A 19570-nucleotide genomic window follows, 5' to 3' on the forward strand; every position below is an offset into this window, starting at 1 on the left:
AAAAGATTGGATTCTTAGGTCTTATCACACAAATAGCTACAACATCCTTTTACTCACTAAACCAACCTATGTAAACTTTTTACTCATTATATCCCTCATAACTCTCAAAACTCTTAACTATGAAGACATGAAAGCCACTGCCATCACAGCCCACCGCTGATCCACCGGGTCACTGGACTTGAAGAGCTACCACACATTTCATGAGACCTGCTCACCCACTCCCACATGACCACACATCTAAGCTTTTAGAAGCACCTTTTTGAATTTCATCTTCAGCGAAGACCTAGGGTGAATCTTAAATCTAAGCTCATTTGTGGTTTCTGTAACTATTTTCATTGCTTATGATCTTTTTTGGCCTTTGTCTGTTATGATTTATGTTGGAAAACATACTCCGTGTGTGATTTAAAATCATTTAATGGATTCAAGGTTTTTCAAACATCAAACACCCCTCCATGGCCCTTTTCCAGAGTGGCAACTAATAACTGAGTGGTATGTGATCAAATACGGGAAAATGAATAGAATTTACCCTAAATGATTTTAGGAAAGTTAAATCTAGAATGCACTTACATAAATTCACTACCACTGTAATCACTTGTTTGGTACCCCCACAGATTTTCCTCAAAATGTCTAATAAAATCACTCAAACTTATGGAAGTGCTGTTTAAGCATCTCTCCCACCGCAGTCATCATAACTGGGAAAGAAACTGTTGCGCATCACACATACCCTAATCATATAATATGAATCTACGAGGAATGGAGATGTGGGAAACTGTACCAGAATTGCTGCCCTGAACTTTCTTATGATTTGATACATTCCTGCTTTTATATTGTCTTTTCCTATGGTAAAATTTGCATAAAATGCTTGATAATTTATATAACTCAATTTGGCAAAATAAATGCCTTTCAGTGTTTGTTGTTCCTGGTTGGCTCTATAAATTTCACATTAGATAATTATATAACAGAAAAAAACTGATATTGTACAGGAAAATTTCACTTTTTCCAAAGTTTCTTACATGCACAGACAAGAATATCTTACTCTTTATACTTTTCCTGATTTTTATAACTAATTTTATATCATTGATTTCGATCCCATGGCTTGCACATATGGGTAAATGCCCTCTGGGCACAATTTTTTGATAAATTTACACATAAATAAAAAAACACAAAAATATAAGTTGTTCAGTGTAACCTCAAAAATATGATAGTGCTAACAGAGAGTCGTATCACTTACATGATACAATGGCAACCCACTGATGCTATAAACCACAATAGTCATCTCAGGGGCTGAAACAGTACATGTCCACATGATGGCTTTGGTATCATCGGTTGGCGGTGGCTTGTCAAGAGTGGAAGTTCCCTCCCGAAGCACCATTCGTTTCTTTTTTGAGAAGTGGAGGCGCAACCATGGCTTTAATCTATTCATTATAACGTTGCATTGTGTACCTCCAAGCTTTACATCCATTTCAGCTCTGACAGGCAAGGTTGGCTGAAAAGTTAAAAGAGTTCCAAGTCAATAAATGACCCCCACCACATCAAAAATGCAGTGCCTGTTTCCAATGAAATATTGCATAGGGAATTCCATGGGAAATTCCAGATTTGATTCTTTTCAAAAAAATATATATACATCGCATGGGAAATTCTAGATTTGTTGGAATGGACTGTAGCAGTGGCCCATGGATCTTATCATGTGCTTCGTTGCTTTTAGAAACATTGTTTTCATTTATTTAGAGACTATGTCCTCAGTTTCTTTCTTTATTTTCATCATATAAATACATTCCATATTAAACATGGAAAGCACTACTAGTAAGTATAAACCACAAACCTTCAGTGAAAAACCACAATCAAATAATCCTTGAATAGTGCTAAATCAATGATCCATCAATATATTCTTCTCAACAAAACATAAAAAAAAACAATCCATCAATATATTCAGTATCAAAATTAACTGTACATGATGATATGTTTAATTGGATATATTTACCCAACGTATGCAAGAAGTATAAAATATAAGCAGAAGGAAGAGATTAACTTTTAGGAGACACAGGTTGAACAACTTAAACTAAAAAAACTTACCTGTACTGGAATGTAAAAGAATGATGCAACATCAACTTTCAGTATCTCCAAAACAGAAATGCCAGCTTCTCTAAGCAACTGAAACATAATGTCAAAATCATCATCGAGAATAGACCAATATGCAACGAATGTGAAAAGTAAAACACTAAAATCATATTAACAGTGTCAAAGTTACATTCATACATGAATCTCACTGAAATCCAATTGAACATCAAGGCGTGTAGTCTCCCCCACATCTTCACTGGATTGTGATTTGGTGCTTTTTAATTGGATACCCATTATGTTATTCTCGACAGAAAAATCATATTCCCGATGCACAAATCTCACGTCCAGTTTTGGTAAACTGAAGGAAACCTATCAAAGAAGTAAAATATTAATTCTTATAAGGAACAATTTAATAAAAGAGAAGTTACACAAGTGGATGAACCAGACGTTGATGAAAGCACATAAACAAGAACAAGGAAAGATTCAATTGTAAATAATTGCATGATACTTAATATGATTCAAGAGGTTGACATGGAAAATGAATTGCTAATATCATCACATTCAGTGCAACAACTCTGAGTAATAGATATAGGGTAGAAAGATGCAAGAGAAGCTGTCAGAAGGAAATCACATTAGAGTCCGGTGACAAGCAAAACATGGCATAAAATAAAGGTTGGTCAGAGTTTTAAAATAATCTATAGCCCACTCACTCTACTTCAAAATAGGCACAAAAAAGTTCATGACTCCTCTACCCTTTATGACTCTTTCTGGACAGGGGAGATATCCTCCAAGGCACACTTCTGGCACTAGTTTAAACTTGTTTCAGCCTCTTAATACTGTACCCTAAATTACTGCTATCACATAACTATTCGGGATTTCACCTGACTGGTAAGGATAAAGGAACAGCCTGGGATATGGGTAGGTGTTAGTCCAAATCTTGGTAGGAGAAAATCTATACCATCATATCGCATGTAATTACACATACGTATAGTCCAACAACTAATTCTTTGAAAATCTGACAATAAACCTTGATGCTCAAGTAATTTCTTTGATGCCTGTGCAATTAAATTGAAGTGTGTGTGCGTGTGTCTTTGGAGTTTCATATTTTTTAGGAAATTATTTATCAAAAAGAAAAGAAAACATCTACAAAAATGAACATGGTATCAAAACCAACTGTGCAATCATAACTTACATTCACTAAAAAGGAATATCCCAAAATTCTTAAATAAAGATGCCCAATATAAAGAATATAATTCTGTCTAGAAGAAAACACTTAAGAAAATTCATGTTTAAAGGAATCTGAACAGAAAGAAAATGGCATTAGTAAAATTATGACAAACTGAAGGGGGGAAGAGACAGACAGATCATGTTGAAAGCCATATTAGTTGACAAACCTTTTCTGGAAATAGAGAGGTGTACTTTGAGAGTGCAACAATCATTTGTTGTTTTTTGTGTGGCTTTTTAGAAGCAACAGAATCAGTAGAGGACCCTAGAACGTTATCAGGTTGAAAAGAAGTTTGTGATGAACTTTTGCTTTTTGAAAGCAACTCCTCATTTAGGTTCACAGTAATCTCTCCACAGGCAATGTCCACATTCTTGATCATTACACCGACTTCCCTACATCCAAATCAAGTGAATAAAAAGATATTAGCTGGTTTACCTTGCCTTATCATTGGAAATTAAAAATTAAAAATAAAAAAAATCTAATGATAGAAGAGACACAAAAAGTAATATAAGAATGAAAGTCTCATACTCAAGAAATCATATGCCACATTAAAAGCAATTAACTATGCTTTTGCATCTACAGAAAGAAACATATTTCTCCAAAGATAATACCTATCATGACCAAATTCACAAGAGAGGATGAAATCTTCACAAATAAAAAGAGCAGATGTCCTTTCCATCATGGAGGATGATGTCTGGCTTGCAGAAATGGATCCTCCAGTGGAAAAATTGGATAAGTCACAACTAACCCGTGGGTCACTCCTCAGAACAACAATAGGTGATATCTGTAGCTTAACAATAAGATTTTGCTTGGATGCACCATCTTTAGATATGTCCACTTTCAGTTCCTTCACTTCTATGGATGCTTTGGGCATCTGTAACATTTCAAAAATTGTAACGACAAAATAAAGTCCATGGCACGAAAGATACAACTGAAAAATGAAATGAATAGACTACTAGTTAACGAAAAAAATTAAAAAGTACAGCCTCTTGAACTTGATTATTTCCAACCTAATATTTGTACACTATCAGATTCATCCCTTTTTCTTGTCGATGACACAAAATATGTCCAACTTATTGGAATAAAATTTTGGATCGCCTACATAAAACCTCACAACTATAGGGTCTATTTCAAGTTGGTATCCGATCTCCAGAGGTTGGATAAAATGGTAAACAAACTTAATAGTACCTACATATCCGATCTCCAAGTGGGTCAGTTAAATTCTTATGTAGCAAACGTGTCCCATGTTCTATGATTAATCGGACTCCAAATGTGTACCATGCATTTAGAATGACACGTGAAACACAAAACAATAGAAAACTAGAGAACATTTTGAAAAGTCATCAGAAGATGAAATTTAAATCAAAAAATAACATAAAAAACCATAAATCTAAAAGAAGGACTAAACCTCCTTCTCTTTTCTCTCCTCTATCTCTCCAACAGCTGCAGGTCGTGAGAGAGAGAACATAAGGGCATAGAGTGTCCAAGAGAGGGAGGTTTGTTCTTCCTTTTTATTTTTGTGCTTTGTTTTCTATCTTATTTATTCCACATCGCATTAGTAAATACACATGGCACACTCCAGATAACCATTAAAAATGAGACCCACATTTGCCATGCAAGCATTTAACAAGCATATTGAGGGATTAGTTGACTATATTTTCTTACTTACCAAATTGTGATCCTGTACCAACTTAAAAAACAATCCTATATTTTGAGGGGGTGGGAGGTATATAGTTTAATATATTTTTTTATTTTAAAAAAAAAATGGTGTTGCATATTCTTTCCACTTTTTTCAGATGAGTTAACCTTGAACCGGTTTTATTCTTCAAATGGCAACTACAAATATCCTTCAAAAAGTTATTCATGAACAAACTTCTACGCATTAAGAACGAGTAAAGCAAACAGAAGGTATTCTACAGATAAAAAGGGATAAAAATACTAGTACAATCCAGCATACCTTCAAAACCAAATCTGTGATGGAAACCGACAAATATCTTGCAATATTAGCCACAACCATCCACTTTCCCCTGCCTGAATTGGCCTTTGTCGTACGAGGTCTTCGAGGTTTAGCCTTTGCTGTACTTCTACTCGAAGGCCTCATCACAACTTCTAAGTCACATATTAACACTTGCAGCTTAGGGTCTTTAGAAATAAAACCAAACAGTTTGACCAAGGACTGACGTAAGCTGAGTTTAATTTCACCAACAGAAACAGATTCAACAGCGCCCTGCAAATTACCATAGTCATAAATAGAAGAATGTCAACATCTAATGGGCACTAATCTGCTGACCAAACAAAAATTTCCTAAAGCATTGACAATCATCCAACAAAATTCCAAACAGCATATGGAGGGCCCAGGGAGGGTTAAGAGTAATCCCTTCATTTTCTTTTAGGTAGACTATGATCCACTATAGATGAGTGTAGTAATCAAATTTGTAGACATAACTAAGGACTAGATCTACCACTCGGAGCACTCCAGAGAGATAAATCACAAAACCCCAATTAAACACATCTACAAACAACATACACACTTGCTTTGTAAACAGCTGCTTAGCTCTATATAAAAACCTCAAAACCATCCAGTAAAGGAAAAAGATCATAAAGAACTTCCCATTGGACCGAGAGCCTCAATTAGAAACTTCATTTTGCAGAACAACCACTGAGTTACATCACATGAGAAACATGAACAGAAATTTTCTGGCATGACTTATTAATGAGACTAGATTTATATGGAATTACTAATTAAAAGATGAATCCATTTTTCATTAGTAATTATTGTGAAGTCAGGATAACATAGGTCTCATAATACTTTTATTAGCTTTCAACTTAATATAAGGAACAAGAAAAACCCCTTTACTCAACCATGTCATGATAAATAAATAAGTAAACTGAACCACTGAAGGAAAAAGTGAAAACCTTTTTGAACTCCACCACGAGATCCCTTATACACTTCCATCCGCCAAACCGGAATCTGATAGATGCTCCCACTACGCGGCTCAAAATCCAAGCCAGCAACCTTGAAGAAAATCTGCCAAAGATGCTTAGTGCAAAAACTTGGCAACAATAACCTATCTAAATCACTTCAAGCCCGGAGAAAGAATGAAAAAGTTTATCCAAGTAATAATGAAAGAGTCCTATTTTGAACCCATAAAATAACTCATCTTAATAACTGATGCAATTATCATCGCCCCGGTCAGCCCTTTGTTTCTTTATTTCAATTTTCAACTAAGTTCCAGAATGGTTCCTTTCTGTATACTGTTCAAAACTTCAAACTATACACCTACACTCCATATACACAGAAACCCCTACCCACTTTCACACACACATTGTCTTCACTGGTTTCCAGGGCTGCTAAAATTGTCCCAGCATTGCAAATTCGATATCTAAAGCACGCCTGTATGACGAATTTCATTTCCAAAACTAGCAAATTCTTAAATTTATCCCATTTCTAATTCCACAGGCATTGCAATTGGCATCAAAAACTGAATTGCACCCAACAAAATTCATAAAAATAAAACCCGAGTTCAAAGCATTCACATACCATACATACATACATACACATATACATATAACTTATATGAATGGGTTGTGGAGATGGGGAAAAGAGGGACGTACATGAAGAGGAGCCATAACGTGATGCAAATGACCAAGAAACAGAAGAGGAAATTGACGGGCGAAGCCGCCATTGTCGTCTGCCGGCGACGAGATTGATGATGCGATGAATTTCAGTAAATTGCAGCAGAGAATCGAAAAGGGGAAAGCATTCTGCGCTCATAACTTGATCATGTCATCAAAACCCTAATGGAAAATCAAAGGGAACCCAGCGACAGAGAGACTGACAGTTTTCTTTTTCTTCCCTTCCGTCGCGATCGCTTTGTAATTTTGTATGAGAGAGAAACTTCAGAGGCAGAGCAGATCCGATCCCTGAGGCACAGATCGAGAGAGAAAGAGAGAGAGAGAGAGAGAGAGAGAGAGAGAGAGAGAGCGCGTGGGAAGGCCTGGGATCAGGTGCGTGGCGAGTGTACGGGCAAGTGTTCTTGAGGAGAAAATGGCGAACATGTCCTTTGGAGGTTGGGGCGGGTGAAATAAGTCAACGCGCGGTTTTGATGTACCCTCTAAGGATTGCCATGAAGAACTTCCCTTTCAATTATTATTACTCTCCGTTTACACGGGGAAAATAAAGTTGGAACTATAAATATAGAATTTTTAAATGAAAAAAGTTTTTCAATTGCCAGTTTAATTTCATGTAATTAGTTATTATTTTCAAATTTTCATGAATGAGAGTTTAAAATAAAAAATAAAATAAAATTCTTAATCATAAGTGGCCATCACAACAACTTCTATTAGCGTTGCCTCCACCATCATCATCGTCGTCACATCACCACCATAGTCACCGAGGCCATCTTGACCACCACCTACCGTCTGCACCACCACTTCCGCCTCTACTACTATTGTCACCACCACCTAGCATCACCACCGCTAGCACCCCACCATCATCGTCATCCTCTGTGTTAATAACGATGATAAGTGGGGTCCCTACCTACACTTCGTTAAGCATGGCACACTTTTTTACCTTGAAATCAAGGATCAAGACGTAGTACTATAGTGTGATATTCCTACTGCATTTCAAAAGATATATTGGATAATCATAACAATTCATCTTAAGGGTAGTGCAATCGGAGGTGATCAGAAAGTTGTTGTGGAGATATAACTTTGGAAGACAGTAGCGAGGGGAGGGCTTTCGAATGAACCAATGCTCAGGCTTGTTCTAGGCATGCTAGTGGGTGCACAGCTATAGGGTCTTTGGACGTTTGTGTTTTGAAGGGCTCGCTCAATTTACTAGCATGTCAAAGGTGAATTCATGCAATGATGATGAAGCTTGTCCCTCGTGATGGACATAAGCAAAGCGAGGTGAACTTTCTTCGTTCCCCATGTTGAAATGAAGGTAAGGTTTTGATAAAGATCGGTACTTAGCCTAGCTAAGTTGAAGATAGTGTATTTATCAAAGTGTTGTTTTTCTGGCAAATCCAAATACGTTGGTGCACAAAATCGAGTGGACTTTAAGTCAACGTAAAGTGGAGTGTGAGAACCTTTGTGAGGATGCTTCGGTCACTAAGTGATGGTGATATGTGAGAGTCCTATGATCCAAAAGAGCTTAATTGTGAGGGAGAAGTCTCCTTTCATATATGAGGAGAGTCCCACATTCTTGTATGTGATCGATGTGGGACTCTAAGAATGTTATTGTAGTTTTGCCACATGTCCTTGAGCAAGTGGGCTCCAAGTTAGAGGAATGGATAACTCATTTGATCAAGGTTGTTCATGTGCTTCTTTATAGGTGCCTCTAGTGGCTTATCATAGATATTTATCATGCAATTTCTATCAAATATTAATACATCGTCAAATAACCCATAAATAGTTAAGGATTATGAGTCTGACTATAGCATATGTGTCAACCTCTTTCTTGTGTCAACCAAAAATCTTCAATACAATCACAGGTTAGTGGCATCTATAGCGTGCATGCGCACAAGTACCACTTGCAATTCACATTCCAGTACAACTTCTTCTCAACTAACAGTCACTTTATTATGTAGATCATTTGTCGTAAAACCAATTTTCAGGTAACCCTCAACTTGGTTAACCATTTACTCGTACATATTGCAGGTTTCGACAAAAGTTTAAATGAACCCGTTATTGAAAGAAAAATAGTGTGAAATTAGAGGATTTATTGAATAACTCATGCTTAAGATCAAATTAAAGGCGGAAGCTAGATATGCATATATTAAAAAACTAAATCAATTTCTCAAAATCTTCAAGGCGTAAAGGTTGAAGAACCATTTTTTTTTTTTATAAAAAAAAAAGTTATAGAGATGAGATGATTACTCTTGAAGACTCTCTTTGGTTCCTAGAACCAAAGTTAAACATCTTTGAGGAAAGACTTTCAAATCTTCATGAATGTAGTTTTCCTTTGTTTTGACGAGGATTCTTCAAAACTACCAAAGAAGATGATTTTAACTCTCCACCCGAAACATGAACAAAAAAGAAGATGAAATAACCATAAAGCTCCTCCTTGTGGTGGCCAATTTGTTTTGGTGAAGGGAGAGGTAAAGGAATGCTAGCTCTACATCATTCTCTTTCATGCACTCAAAATCAGAGGCGGAGCTACTAAGGGACTAGAATAGTCCTGGGCCCATCGTGCCTTTTTTCTTGCTATAATAACATATTGTTGTTGCTGCTGCGTATCAGTGGAATACCATTAAATTCAAATGTGCCATTCTTAATCTAAACTCTTTTTTCCTTTTACATGCCTCGTTTTTCACTTCATCTCTCTTATTTCAATGCAAACTCCCCTTCCCCTCCTTTAGCTATCAACTTTTCTTTGTCATCTCTTTTGTCCTTTTGTTATATTTTCAAATCTTTCATGCTTAACTCTTACCTCGTATTCAAGTGTTTGAGTTTGAGTTTGTACCATGTTTTTTGTTCTCTATACTGAATTTGATTGGTTTTCCCAATGTGCAATTTACTACAACTTTTCATGTTGTGAGGCCCCTCCTCACATGAAATTCTGACTCCGCCATTGCTCAAAATCCTAAAATCTTTTGAACAACGATTAAAAGGACAAGTGGTGGGTTGTGAGTGTGAATAGACTTCTTCTTTAGCCAGTTGCATTTGGTGTGTAAACTTTTTTTTAATAAATATATGAGGTATCCATCACAAATCACACATTGATAACAACCTAATTTTTTTTCATACAATTTGGTATAACAAAAGACGATAGCGTACTTTTGACTTATGAGTTCAATAGTATGTCAGAGCAGGAACCGCAGCTCTAAAAACCATCTCTTATGTTAGTATAGAGTGAAATAGTATTATTGTTTGTAATAAATAAAACGATTATCTTGGTTTTATAAAAATAAATAAATAAAACACCTCAATCATTTCGATCATAAATAAATAAAACCTCTAAAAAATAGAAAAAGAAAACGAAACCTAAAACCTCAATAAAATAAAACGAAACCTAAAACCTCAATTGGAAAGTAAGGGTGCGTTTGGTACGTGGGACGGGACGGAACAGAGTGGGACGGACGTGTTCCGTTCCACGTTTGGTGCGCTTAAATTGTGTGGAACGCCTGTCCCACGGAACGAAAAAGGGTGAAATTTTGGTTCCACGTATCTCCCCTGGAACGGGTTGTTCCATCCCGTGGAACACAAAAATCATAAAATTTTAAGACAAAAATACCCCTTAACTTTTTTAATATTTACATCATCTATATCACACAACAAACCCTATAAGGCACCGGATAGTACTAATAATACGGTGTACGGTGTTTGGTGGTCGTTTGGATTAAATAGGCACCGGATTAAATAATCCGGGCCCACCTTTTTTACACGGCGTTCACCCGCTTGCTTATACCGTCCATATTCACGGTATAACTTAGGAGGGTGTATTCAATTAGGATTTTGAGGGATTTTAATTCTTTTAATGAATCTAGGGGTATTCAATCAGGAATTTAAGTGATTCTCTGAAATTCAATGTGTATTCAATCAGGATTTTAAGATAGTTTATAAAAATCCTTAGAAATCCGGGTGTATTCAATTAGAATTTTAAAGAAGTTTATAACATTCCAGTTGTATTCAATTAGAATTTAATTTTAAAGAATTTGAGAAAGTTGAGGAATTAGAGGGAATTGGAGAGATTTCGTAGTGTATTTTGAGCATTCACAAATCTCACCTCCCCCAAGAGATTTCGAGGGAATTGAATCAAAATTTTACATGGAATCTCTACAAATCAATTAAACTCCACAAAAATCCATGGATTTATAAATCCATTAAAATCTCTCAAATTCTCAATTGAATACACCCTCCTTAGTCGGCCTCGTCTCGATTCCTTTCCGCTCTCGCTGTCGCTCTCGCTCTCGCTCTCGCTTCCTCTCCGCTCGCTCTCGCTCTCGCTTCCTCTCCAGGCGCTCTCGCTTCCTCTCCAGACGCACTCTTCCACTCCAGGCGCTCTCTCTTCCTCTCCAGACGCACTCTTGCTCTCATCCCAGGTTTGTCTTCTCAAATTCTTCTTCTTCGTTTGAATCACAGTTCGTCTTTTCAGTTTTCTTCTTATGGGATTCCACCCCTCCCTCTATTCTTCCCCCTCCTATTTTTCTTGCAATTTTCTTTCAATTGATTGAAGCTAGTTATTATTCTCTCTAATTATGCAATTGATTATGTAATTTTGTGTTTTAATTAAAAATTTTTAATTTTAGGGTTTGCTATTGGGGTCGAATTTAGGGTTTGTTGTTGGTTGTCTCTGGCGCAGTTCCCGTTTCACTTGTTGTCTCGCAGCTGCAACGCAACCATACGGACGGTAAGCCAATTTCTCTTCGCTATTATTTTCTCTCTAATTTTGCACCTACTGGGATCAAATTTTGGTGGGTTTTGTGAATTGGGCATCGATTTCTGATGCTTTTAGAGAAATGGGTTGTCAGTGATGTTTTGATATTTCAATAGTTGGACTTGTGTGGCTGCATGCGTTTTTTTATTTTTGCTGGGTTTAGCTAACTGGGTTGTGCGGTTAATCTGTTTTTTCTCCAACTTTCTTACGATTTAAGTGCTTTTAGGTGAAGTACTTCCTGTGCCTATTTGTTCTGTCTTAGTAGCTCAGAGGTATGAAATTTGATAGTATTTCGTGTTAATTTTTAATTGAACTTGAAGAATGAGGAATGCATATCTTGCTTGTGATTGGGTAGAGTGGGAGTGGGAGTGTGCTTCCTGTGCCTATTTGATTGCGTGTTGAAGTATTGCTTTGTTATGATTTCCTTTTGGTCTGGCATTCTGTTGGATGGGTGTTGAAGTACTGCTTTGTTTTGGTTTCGTTAGCAGTTGTGGTTTACTGAATAGAATTGTTGATTGGATGTTGAAGTATTGCTCTGTTGATTGGGTGTTGAATAGAATTGTTCTGGTTTCGTCTAGTGAAGATGTTATCCTGACTCGTTTGACTGTGTTTCTTTGCTTGTTCTTATCCTTCCTGCTACTGTTTTTTCTTGCTGTTGGTGCAATTTTTAATCAGCTGGTGTGGTTTTCTTCTGTCCGCTGAGTTTCCTAGTTATCATTTCACCAAAGTTTTCAATGAAGAGAGCTGCTAATGACAATGATCTTGCTGTGACATTTAAAGAAATGCTTTCTGAATCAGTTGATAAGTTGGGTGAAGTTTTACAAGCTGCTTTTGGGAAGGAGTGGATCCAAAACTTGAGATTGCTTTAGAATTGTCAAAGATTGTAGTTGTTTTTTGTGTATCTTTTATGTTCCTGGAAAATATTTTGAATTTGATGTATGGAATTTACTTTTTTATTTTATTTTTTTGTTATTTGAAGATTTGTGTGGTTTTCAATAGGTATAAATATGAGAAAAGTTCAACAAACAAACAAAGATTTGTCAATTTTTTTTTTCCCTTGTCCTATCCGGTTCAATACCAAACACAGTATAAATAATACGGTCATTAGTCCGATACTGCACCAAACGCCCGACTAATTTAGTCAGTACTATCCGGTGGCTATTTATCCTATCCGACAGAAATAGTCAGTACAGTCCGAGCTGCCAAACGAGGCCTAAAACTACCATTTCTCTTCTCTCTGCCGTTTTGTGAACTTGTTCATCCCATCTCCCCTTCGCAACCTTCCTCCTCATCCTCTTCCGTGTAGCCTCTCCGTGAACTTTCAGCTTTGCATCTCCCTTCCAGGTTCGATCTAATTGTGATTGTGTAGCTTCTCAGTCTCTCTTTCTTTGTATTTTGTAGTACTTTCTCTCTTGGTTTGGTGTTTGCTGTACATTTGAAACTAAATCCCATATATTCTTACAAATCCTCCAATCTTATCTTTAATTAATTTTGATGTAAATTTGAAATGACATTATTATTCTTTTCTGATTTGCTTGTTTCGATTTCATTAACCAGTTCCTAATTCTGCTGAATTTCTTTGTATTCTTTTCTGATTTGCTTGTTTTGATTTCTTTGTATTTTGTAGTGCTTCGATCTGCCCAATACTGCATCTGCAACCAAAGATCCGCCTCTGTTTATCTCCTTCCACTCCCCCTATTGAGCAGTACTGCATTTAGAGGTATCTCTCTATCTGGATTCATTTTTTCAGTGTTCAAGTTTCGATTTTTATGTGCTGAAATCTATAAATCTGATGTCTTTGGGTTCTGTTGGATTGGATTGGGTTACATGTTTTGGATTTTCCTCTGTTGGATTGGGCTCTCTGTGTTGGATTTTCCTGTCAATCCCAATCTTAATGGTGTTTCTGTTAATTGGTGTTGTGTCTCACAGTTTTCATCTTCATCGACTATTGGGTTGGATTGTAGAGCTTCGCTGGTTCTCTAAAATTTGTGTGTAGCAATCGAAACTAATGCCCAATATCTAACTTCAAACATTTAGTTTTGTGCCATTGAAACTGCAGTCATATGTAATAAGTCGATGAATGTAGTTTTGTGCTATTGAAACTGATACTCTGTTCACCTGACTTGCTATCGGTGTAGCGGTATTACTGTAAAGAAACAAGTTCAAACTAGTGCTCTGTTATAGCAGTTGTTTCAAACTTCAAACTTTCGCGTTAAGTTTAACTTCACAACATCAAGAATTTGATTAAAAGTTGTAAATTCATGTCCTCATATTGAATTATCTAGTGATTTTTGTGTTCCTGTGGCAGGCAACGACTCAAGCTTCTCTCTTCCTCCTCTTCTTCTGATTCATCTTCTTTCTCTCCCATCGAGCTTTACGTTTTGACGATCTTTAGGGTTTTGAAATCTGAAGCTTCAAAACCATGGAAGACGCTTCAAATTCAAACCCAATCTCTGAAAATAGAGTAAAGCAGTGAGTTCAATTTCTCAATCTGCAATTATGCTGATTGGGTTTCGATATTCGAATTCGGTATGATATTTACATTCTGTTGCTTTTTGTTTTTTCAGAGAAGCTCCCCAGCTTGCTGCTTTGTTGAGAGAAATGAAGGAAGGATTAGATACAGTGAGGGCAAAAGTCCAAGCTTTAACTGCAAAGGTAAACGAGTTCCCTCTTCTGGGGTCGTTTTAGTTTCGCTATCAGTTTATTTCGGTCAAGAAATCTTGTTTCGAAATTGTTCTGCCAGTTTGTAGGCTGTAGGAAAACTGTTTCTGGATTGATAGTGTGCTTCCTTGAGGTTGAATATTAATTTGAGGGATAAAAACCGATTTGACTAGAAAGCTATGTTTTTTTTTCGAAATTTTCCATTTTTTAAAAGGCACTTGTTTCATTTGTTTTCTTCTCCATGTCAAATGTATCAGGTGAAAGCAAATAATTATCCGACAGCAGATGGGATAAGCTATCTTGAAGCCAAGCATTTGCTGCTTCTAAACTATTGCCAGTCACTTGTCTATTACTTACTTCGTAAGGCTAAAGGGTTTTCAATAAATGGGCATCCCGTTGTTCGTAGCCTTGTGGAGATAAGGTTGTTTCTGGAAAAGGTATGGGCCTCTGGTGATCTTTTTTTCCTTTTCTTTGTCGTTCTAGTAACCGTGTAGTCAGTTATCAATCAATTCTCACCCTTTTTGTGTGCAACAGATTCGACCCATTGACAAGAAGCTCCAGTACCAAGTTGAGAAGCTCACCAAGGTTACCACAAGCAAAACCGAAGATGTAGGGCCAAGTGGGAAGGAACCACAACCCAATGTGCCTCAGCAAACAGATGATTTGCTGAGATACCGCCCTAACCCTGACATGCTTGTTAGCAAAACAGATGTGAATTCTAAGGTGAAATGTGCATCAGTACAATGTTTGAATTCCTCTTTTGTCATCTGCCAAACAATACTCAAGGTTTCTTCTTCTATTTTGTATATTGTAGGCTGGTAAGGATGTGTATCGACCTCCCAAATTTGCCCCGACTTCGATGGATGAAGATAAGTTGTCAAAGCATGAAAAAAATGCATTGAGAAGGGATAAGAATACTTTACGACAAGCTAAGCAGAGTGCTTATGTGAGGGAACTGGTGGATGATTTGGAGGGGAGGCCTGAAGAGGTTTGTTGTGGCCTGTTTTTGTGGAGTTACCAGGCATGACTGCTGGATATACCGTTCTTGTAACTGCTGTTTTTTATGTCAATTACAGATTGTAGAAAGTGTCGGAGCTGAAAGCATAGAACTAGCGAGATACAGGGCAAAGAGGGATGAACGTGAACGGCAAGAAGAGGAACTTTTTACGCGTGCTCCTATTACAAAGAAGGAGAAACAGAGAGAAAAACACTTAAAGAAATCAAGAAATGGGTAATTGACATTTGAGAAATTATTTATGATTTTCCTTTTCAATTATTCCAAATTTATTTTTCTGTAAGATCTGTTGATGGATGGCTGTTCTGAATTGTTTCTATCAGGTTGCTTGGTTTGACGGAGAATTTCTATGATGAAATTAAGGGTTTACCCTTGGACAATGAGAATGATGAGCAGGTTGCAAGCTCCCGCAGTGCTAGGGGTGGAATGGGGAGGCATAAGAAGCGCAAGGTATATCATAATCTCTTAAAAAGGAATCAAGTTTAGTTTATGAAATATGTGTCCGTCTTTTGTTCTGAACCAACTGCATTTGTGAACCTCTGTTTCCCTAGGACATTTTCTAACGTGCAAATTCAACGTTAACTGTTTTATATTTCCATGAAGTTGTTCGTTTGTACTAAATATGTGGGTATAAATTTAGGACGCGAATGGCCGTGTTATAGAAGCCTATTGGAAAAACGGGACAGCATGTCCTGTTCTCACAGGAATATGCGTGTATAGACTTCTGTAGGCAGACCATTTAGTGATATATGCGTCTTTATATTGAATGCTCGAGCCTTTGTATAATGTGGAAAAGTACTGTTTTGGTATCTGAACTAAGACTCTGCCGATTACTGATTGTACCATCTTCATTAGAATATTTGATGGTGGGCTATAACTTGCCATGCTTATGCATTTCTTACCTAGTCGCAACTCATCTAGGAATGCCTGCATTTCTTTTTCTCGTTTATGTTTACTTATGGTCAGAGTATTGAAGTTGCACAAAACGACACCTATAAATTTACTGCAGAACACTTCCTATTGTTCTCCCTTCTATCAATCCATATCATGCATGTGAATTTTGCTTGGCATTTCATGTAATATCTTGATAGAGCAGCCCAGCTGGTGAATGTTACGTACGGTAAATCAGTCTAGAATCAAGACCTTCACTGAAATTAGTTACAAGATTGTTAGGGTTTTGTCGCAGCCGAGTGATCTCTAATGTGTATAATTACCGGGTGTACCAATTCCTGAGTGATTAATTGGGTGAATGTTTATCTTAATTCTCAAATCCTTTTAGCAAGCTGCTGGATTATTTCTGTTTTTGCCCGAACCAGTACCATCGAACCTTCTAAATTATCCAGCTGGCTACTCGGGTTTTCTTGTGTGCATGAGTTTCTAGTATTCAAATTTTTTCTTCTTCCATATTTGCTTTTATTTATTCATGGCTTCAGTCGGTTTTATGCTTTATTTGATTTTATGATATTATCGCAAAGACATTGACACTTTCGACTGATTGTGCAGATGAGGCGTTGAAGGAATAGCGTATGCCAAGCTTGACAACGCCCAACAATTTATTTGCCGGGCAAAGCTCCGATTGCTCCAGTAGCATGAAATAGCTTCCTACAAATCTCAAGTGTTTTTCTTTTGGCGGCAGACCAATTAGGGAACAAAATTTTGTTTGGACCGATTAGAGTTGTTTGTTTTAATCTTTTTGTTCTTGCATCTAACCCTACACCAAAGAAAATTTACTTGCTTTATCTCGTGTCGATCTTACATGCAATTACCAGTACGTAAATTACGATTGAAGCTCCATAATACGACCGCATCTGTACAAGTTTTTCTTTCGATTCTTGTTCAACATGACCCGTTTGAACGAGGGCGGAGCAAAATGAGTTATATTCCAGTTCTTAAAGAGAGCGTTAGGGAAAAGGTCATGCTCTTTACTGGGATTGAGTAGGATACAATGCTGGACTGGACGTGACTAGAGATACATTTTTTTTTTAGTATAACGATATATTTTACATATTAGACGAGGGGAAGAGTTAGGATAAGCCACACAATAAGCAATCTAGTGTGGTATCGAATTCGTCATCTACAAAATTCAGACCTTAAGTCTCTCACTTATGAGTGAAAGAATACTACTAGACCCTAATATTGAGTGACGACTCGAGATACAAATTGAATATCATGGATATATAACATCTTTCAACACTTGAGTTGGTATTGTAAACTAATTTCAAGGCACATCCTTGGCAGGCAGGGGTAATGTCAAGTTGTCAATTTATGCGCTTGATGTGGTCATATTATCAGGTAATATGACCCTCCCTCTTCCTTGGGAGTCCTCCTCTCCTTTTTATTTATTTATTTTTTATTTATTTATTTATATAAACTCCTATTTAACTATCTAAATCAAACTTGAAACGTCTGTAACTTCTTTGTCATCGCCTGGATTTGCAAACGATTTCGCATACGCACTCGTGTGATCGCATTCTATTCGAAAACACTAGGGGTGATCCCCTTCATCTACGGATTTTATATGATTATTTTCAAAAAATCACTTTGTAATTAAGTAATTAAAATCTAAAATAAATTAAATTAGATTAAATTCACATAATAATATAAAAGCCCGTAAATATGAAATATGTAAATTACAATAGTGAAATCCAGGAATAAGTTTTCACATTGAGGGTGTTTGATGAGCCGATATTATACTATATATTTTACCGTATGTTTTGGTATTTATTTTGGTTGAATTTTTATAAATTGATTTATATTTCTAATATAGGACATTCAACTTCCTCTTGAGAAAAAAGTATTCAAATGGATGAATTTTGGAGTGATTTCAATAGAAGGATGTTTCTAAGTCTCTTAGCTTGTTCGTGTCAAAGTTACAAATTTTTCTACCCAGGAATTTATTTATAGTGATGAAATCAAAAGAAGCATCGTGCAATGCTGTTAAAGTGATATTTTGGGCTTATTTGGGCTTTGTGGTGTCTAAGATTGTGTCTTTTGCTATTGGTTTCATCTTGGAACTTGGTGAGGACGTCCTAAGCTTTAATTCAATTAGTTTTGGGCTTGATATGTAGCCTTGAGATCCAGAAACATGGCTAATTTTTGGCTGGGCAAATTTCCATATTTGATTAGAATTATGTTTGTTAGTTTCTCTTATTCCATTTTGTTTCCTAGGTTTTGAAAGATCTGTTCTAGGCAGGATTTTATTTTGTAGGAGTATAGATAAGGTTGTTTAGCCATTAGGGTTCTGAACGCATCAATTTGGAGAACTAGGCTAGGCTTTGACGATTTGTATTCTCAAGATGTTTTCTATCCTTTTTCTAGTTCAATAAAATTCCTTTTGTTTTATGATTTTTTGTAACTAATTTTCTTTTGTAACGAAGTCATGAGCCTTATCATGAATATGTTGTCTTTTATTTAATTATCTATGATATTATGCATGCATACTTTGAATTATTAATCACCATATTTAAACTGTCTCTATATCTTAATGATCAACTACCATTAAGATGTTTCGATAAGTAATCGTATGCAATTCGATCGGAATATCATCTTAGGATTGAGTATTGCTTCTTGTGATTGATAATTGTAATTTCACATATTCGTAAGGGTTGCATGTTTTTTCAAAGCGTTTTTACCTAACTTAATGAGTTTTGCATGTTCACATTTGATCTAAATACCACATACGTATTGCATGTTAGATATACGTTCTTACTTGAATATGATATATCACGAGGAGAATATGTATAAGAAAAACCTAACATTCAAAATTGCATGTTTAATTCATAAGTAATTGGTAAAATTACATAGGATTATTAAAGTGACTACGGAACCCTAATACTTTTACAACTTAATTTTTAAAAATTGTTTACTTTTACTTTCCTTACTTTGACGCTTTCTCTACTTGTTTTAATTTAAATTTGTTTTTAATATTTTAAATTCCAAAATCAACGTTTTCTAAACTTTGTTTTCAAATAATTAATTAAAGATTATTTTAAATACAAATTATTCATTCAATTCCTGTGAAGGACGACATTGCTTAAGCTGCTATATTATGCTAAGCTTCGTATATTTATGTAAATTGCTACCGCCGGCTTTAATATGGTGTCGTGTTGTTTCAGGTACAACACTAAGCACATGAACGGGTTTTTAGGTGGACACTGCTCTATTTCTTAAGATTTTAATTATGACAAACAATTTTATTTTAATTTCATATTTGGTTTGCAATTTTAACAAA

General features: G+C 36.2%; 2 protein-coding genes across 24 annotated transcripts in view; one reads left to right on the forward strand and one right to left on the reverse strand.

Annotated features, from left to right (window-relative positions):
- Positions 1–19570, reverse strand: part of LOC126632265 (protein SABRE-like) — a 55676-nt gene that overhangs the window by 16488 nt on the left and 19618 nt on the right. For 7 of the 22 annotated variants that reach the window (XM_050302586.1, XM_050302601.1, XM_050302594.1 and 4 more), the window contains one exon: positions 1232–1443. The exons of 3 other annotated variants lie outside the window; for them this stretch is intronic. In XM_050302586.1, the coding sequence (XP_050158543.1) occupies positions 1232–1443 (212 nt within the window). Of the gene's footprint in view, positions 1–1231; positions 1487–2073; positions 2152–2256; positions 2428–3452; positions 3676–3894; positions 4158–5240; positions 5511–6199; positions 6312–6898; positions 7397–19570 lie in introns of those variants that run through there. 12 more of the 22 variants (XM_050302596.1, XM_050302591.1, XM_050302597.1 and 9 more) reach the window with 11 other exon arrangements.
- LOC126632271 (uncharacterized) lies at positions 11146–17078 on the forward strand. 2 transcript variants are annotated; one of them, XM_050302621.1, is made up of 11 exons: positions 11146–11328; positions 11536–11636; positions 13291–13383; positions 13972–14135; positions 14231–14318; positions 14582–14761; positions 14859–15047; positions 15139–15312; positions 15401–15555; positions 15663–15789; positions 16843–17078. In XM_050302621.1, the coding sequence occupies exons 4-11, from the start codon at positions 14086–14088 to the stop codon at positions 16852–16854; spliced, it is 975 nt and encodes a 324-aa protein (XP_050158578.1). In that variant the 5' UTR covers positions 11146–11328; positions 11536–11636; positions 13291–13383; positions 13972–14085; the 3' UTR covers positions 16855–17078. The 2 variants fall into 2 exon arrangements, with proteins under 2 accessions (XP_050158578.1, XP_050158579.1); XM_050302622.1 differs by lacking the exon at positions 11536–11636 and adding an exon at positions 12751–13007.

This window comes from Malus sylvestris, chromosome 8, assembly GCF_916048215.2.
Source record: "Malus sylvestris chromosome 8, drMalSylv7.2, whole genome shotgun sequence".
NCBI classification, from domain to species: Eukaryota; Viridiplantae; Streptophyta; class Magnoliopsida; order Rosales; family Rosaceae; genus Malus; species Malus sylvestris.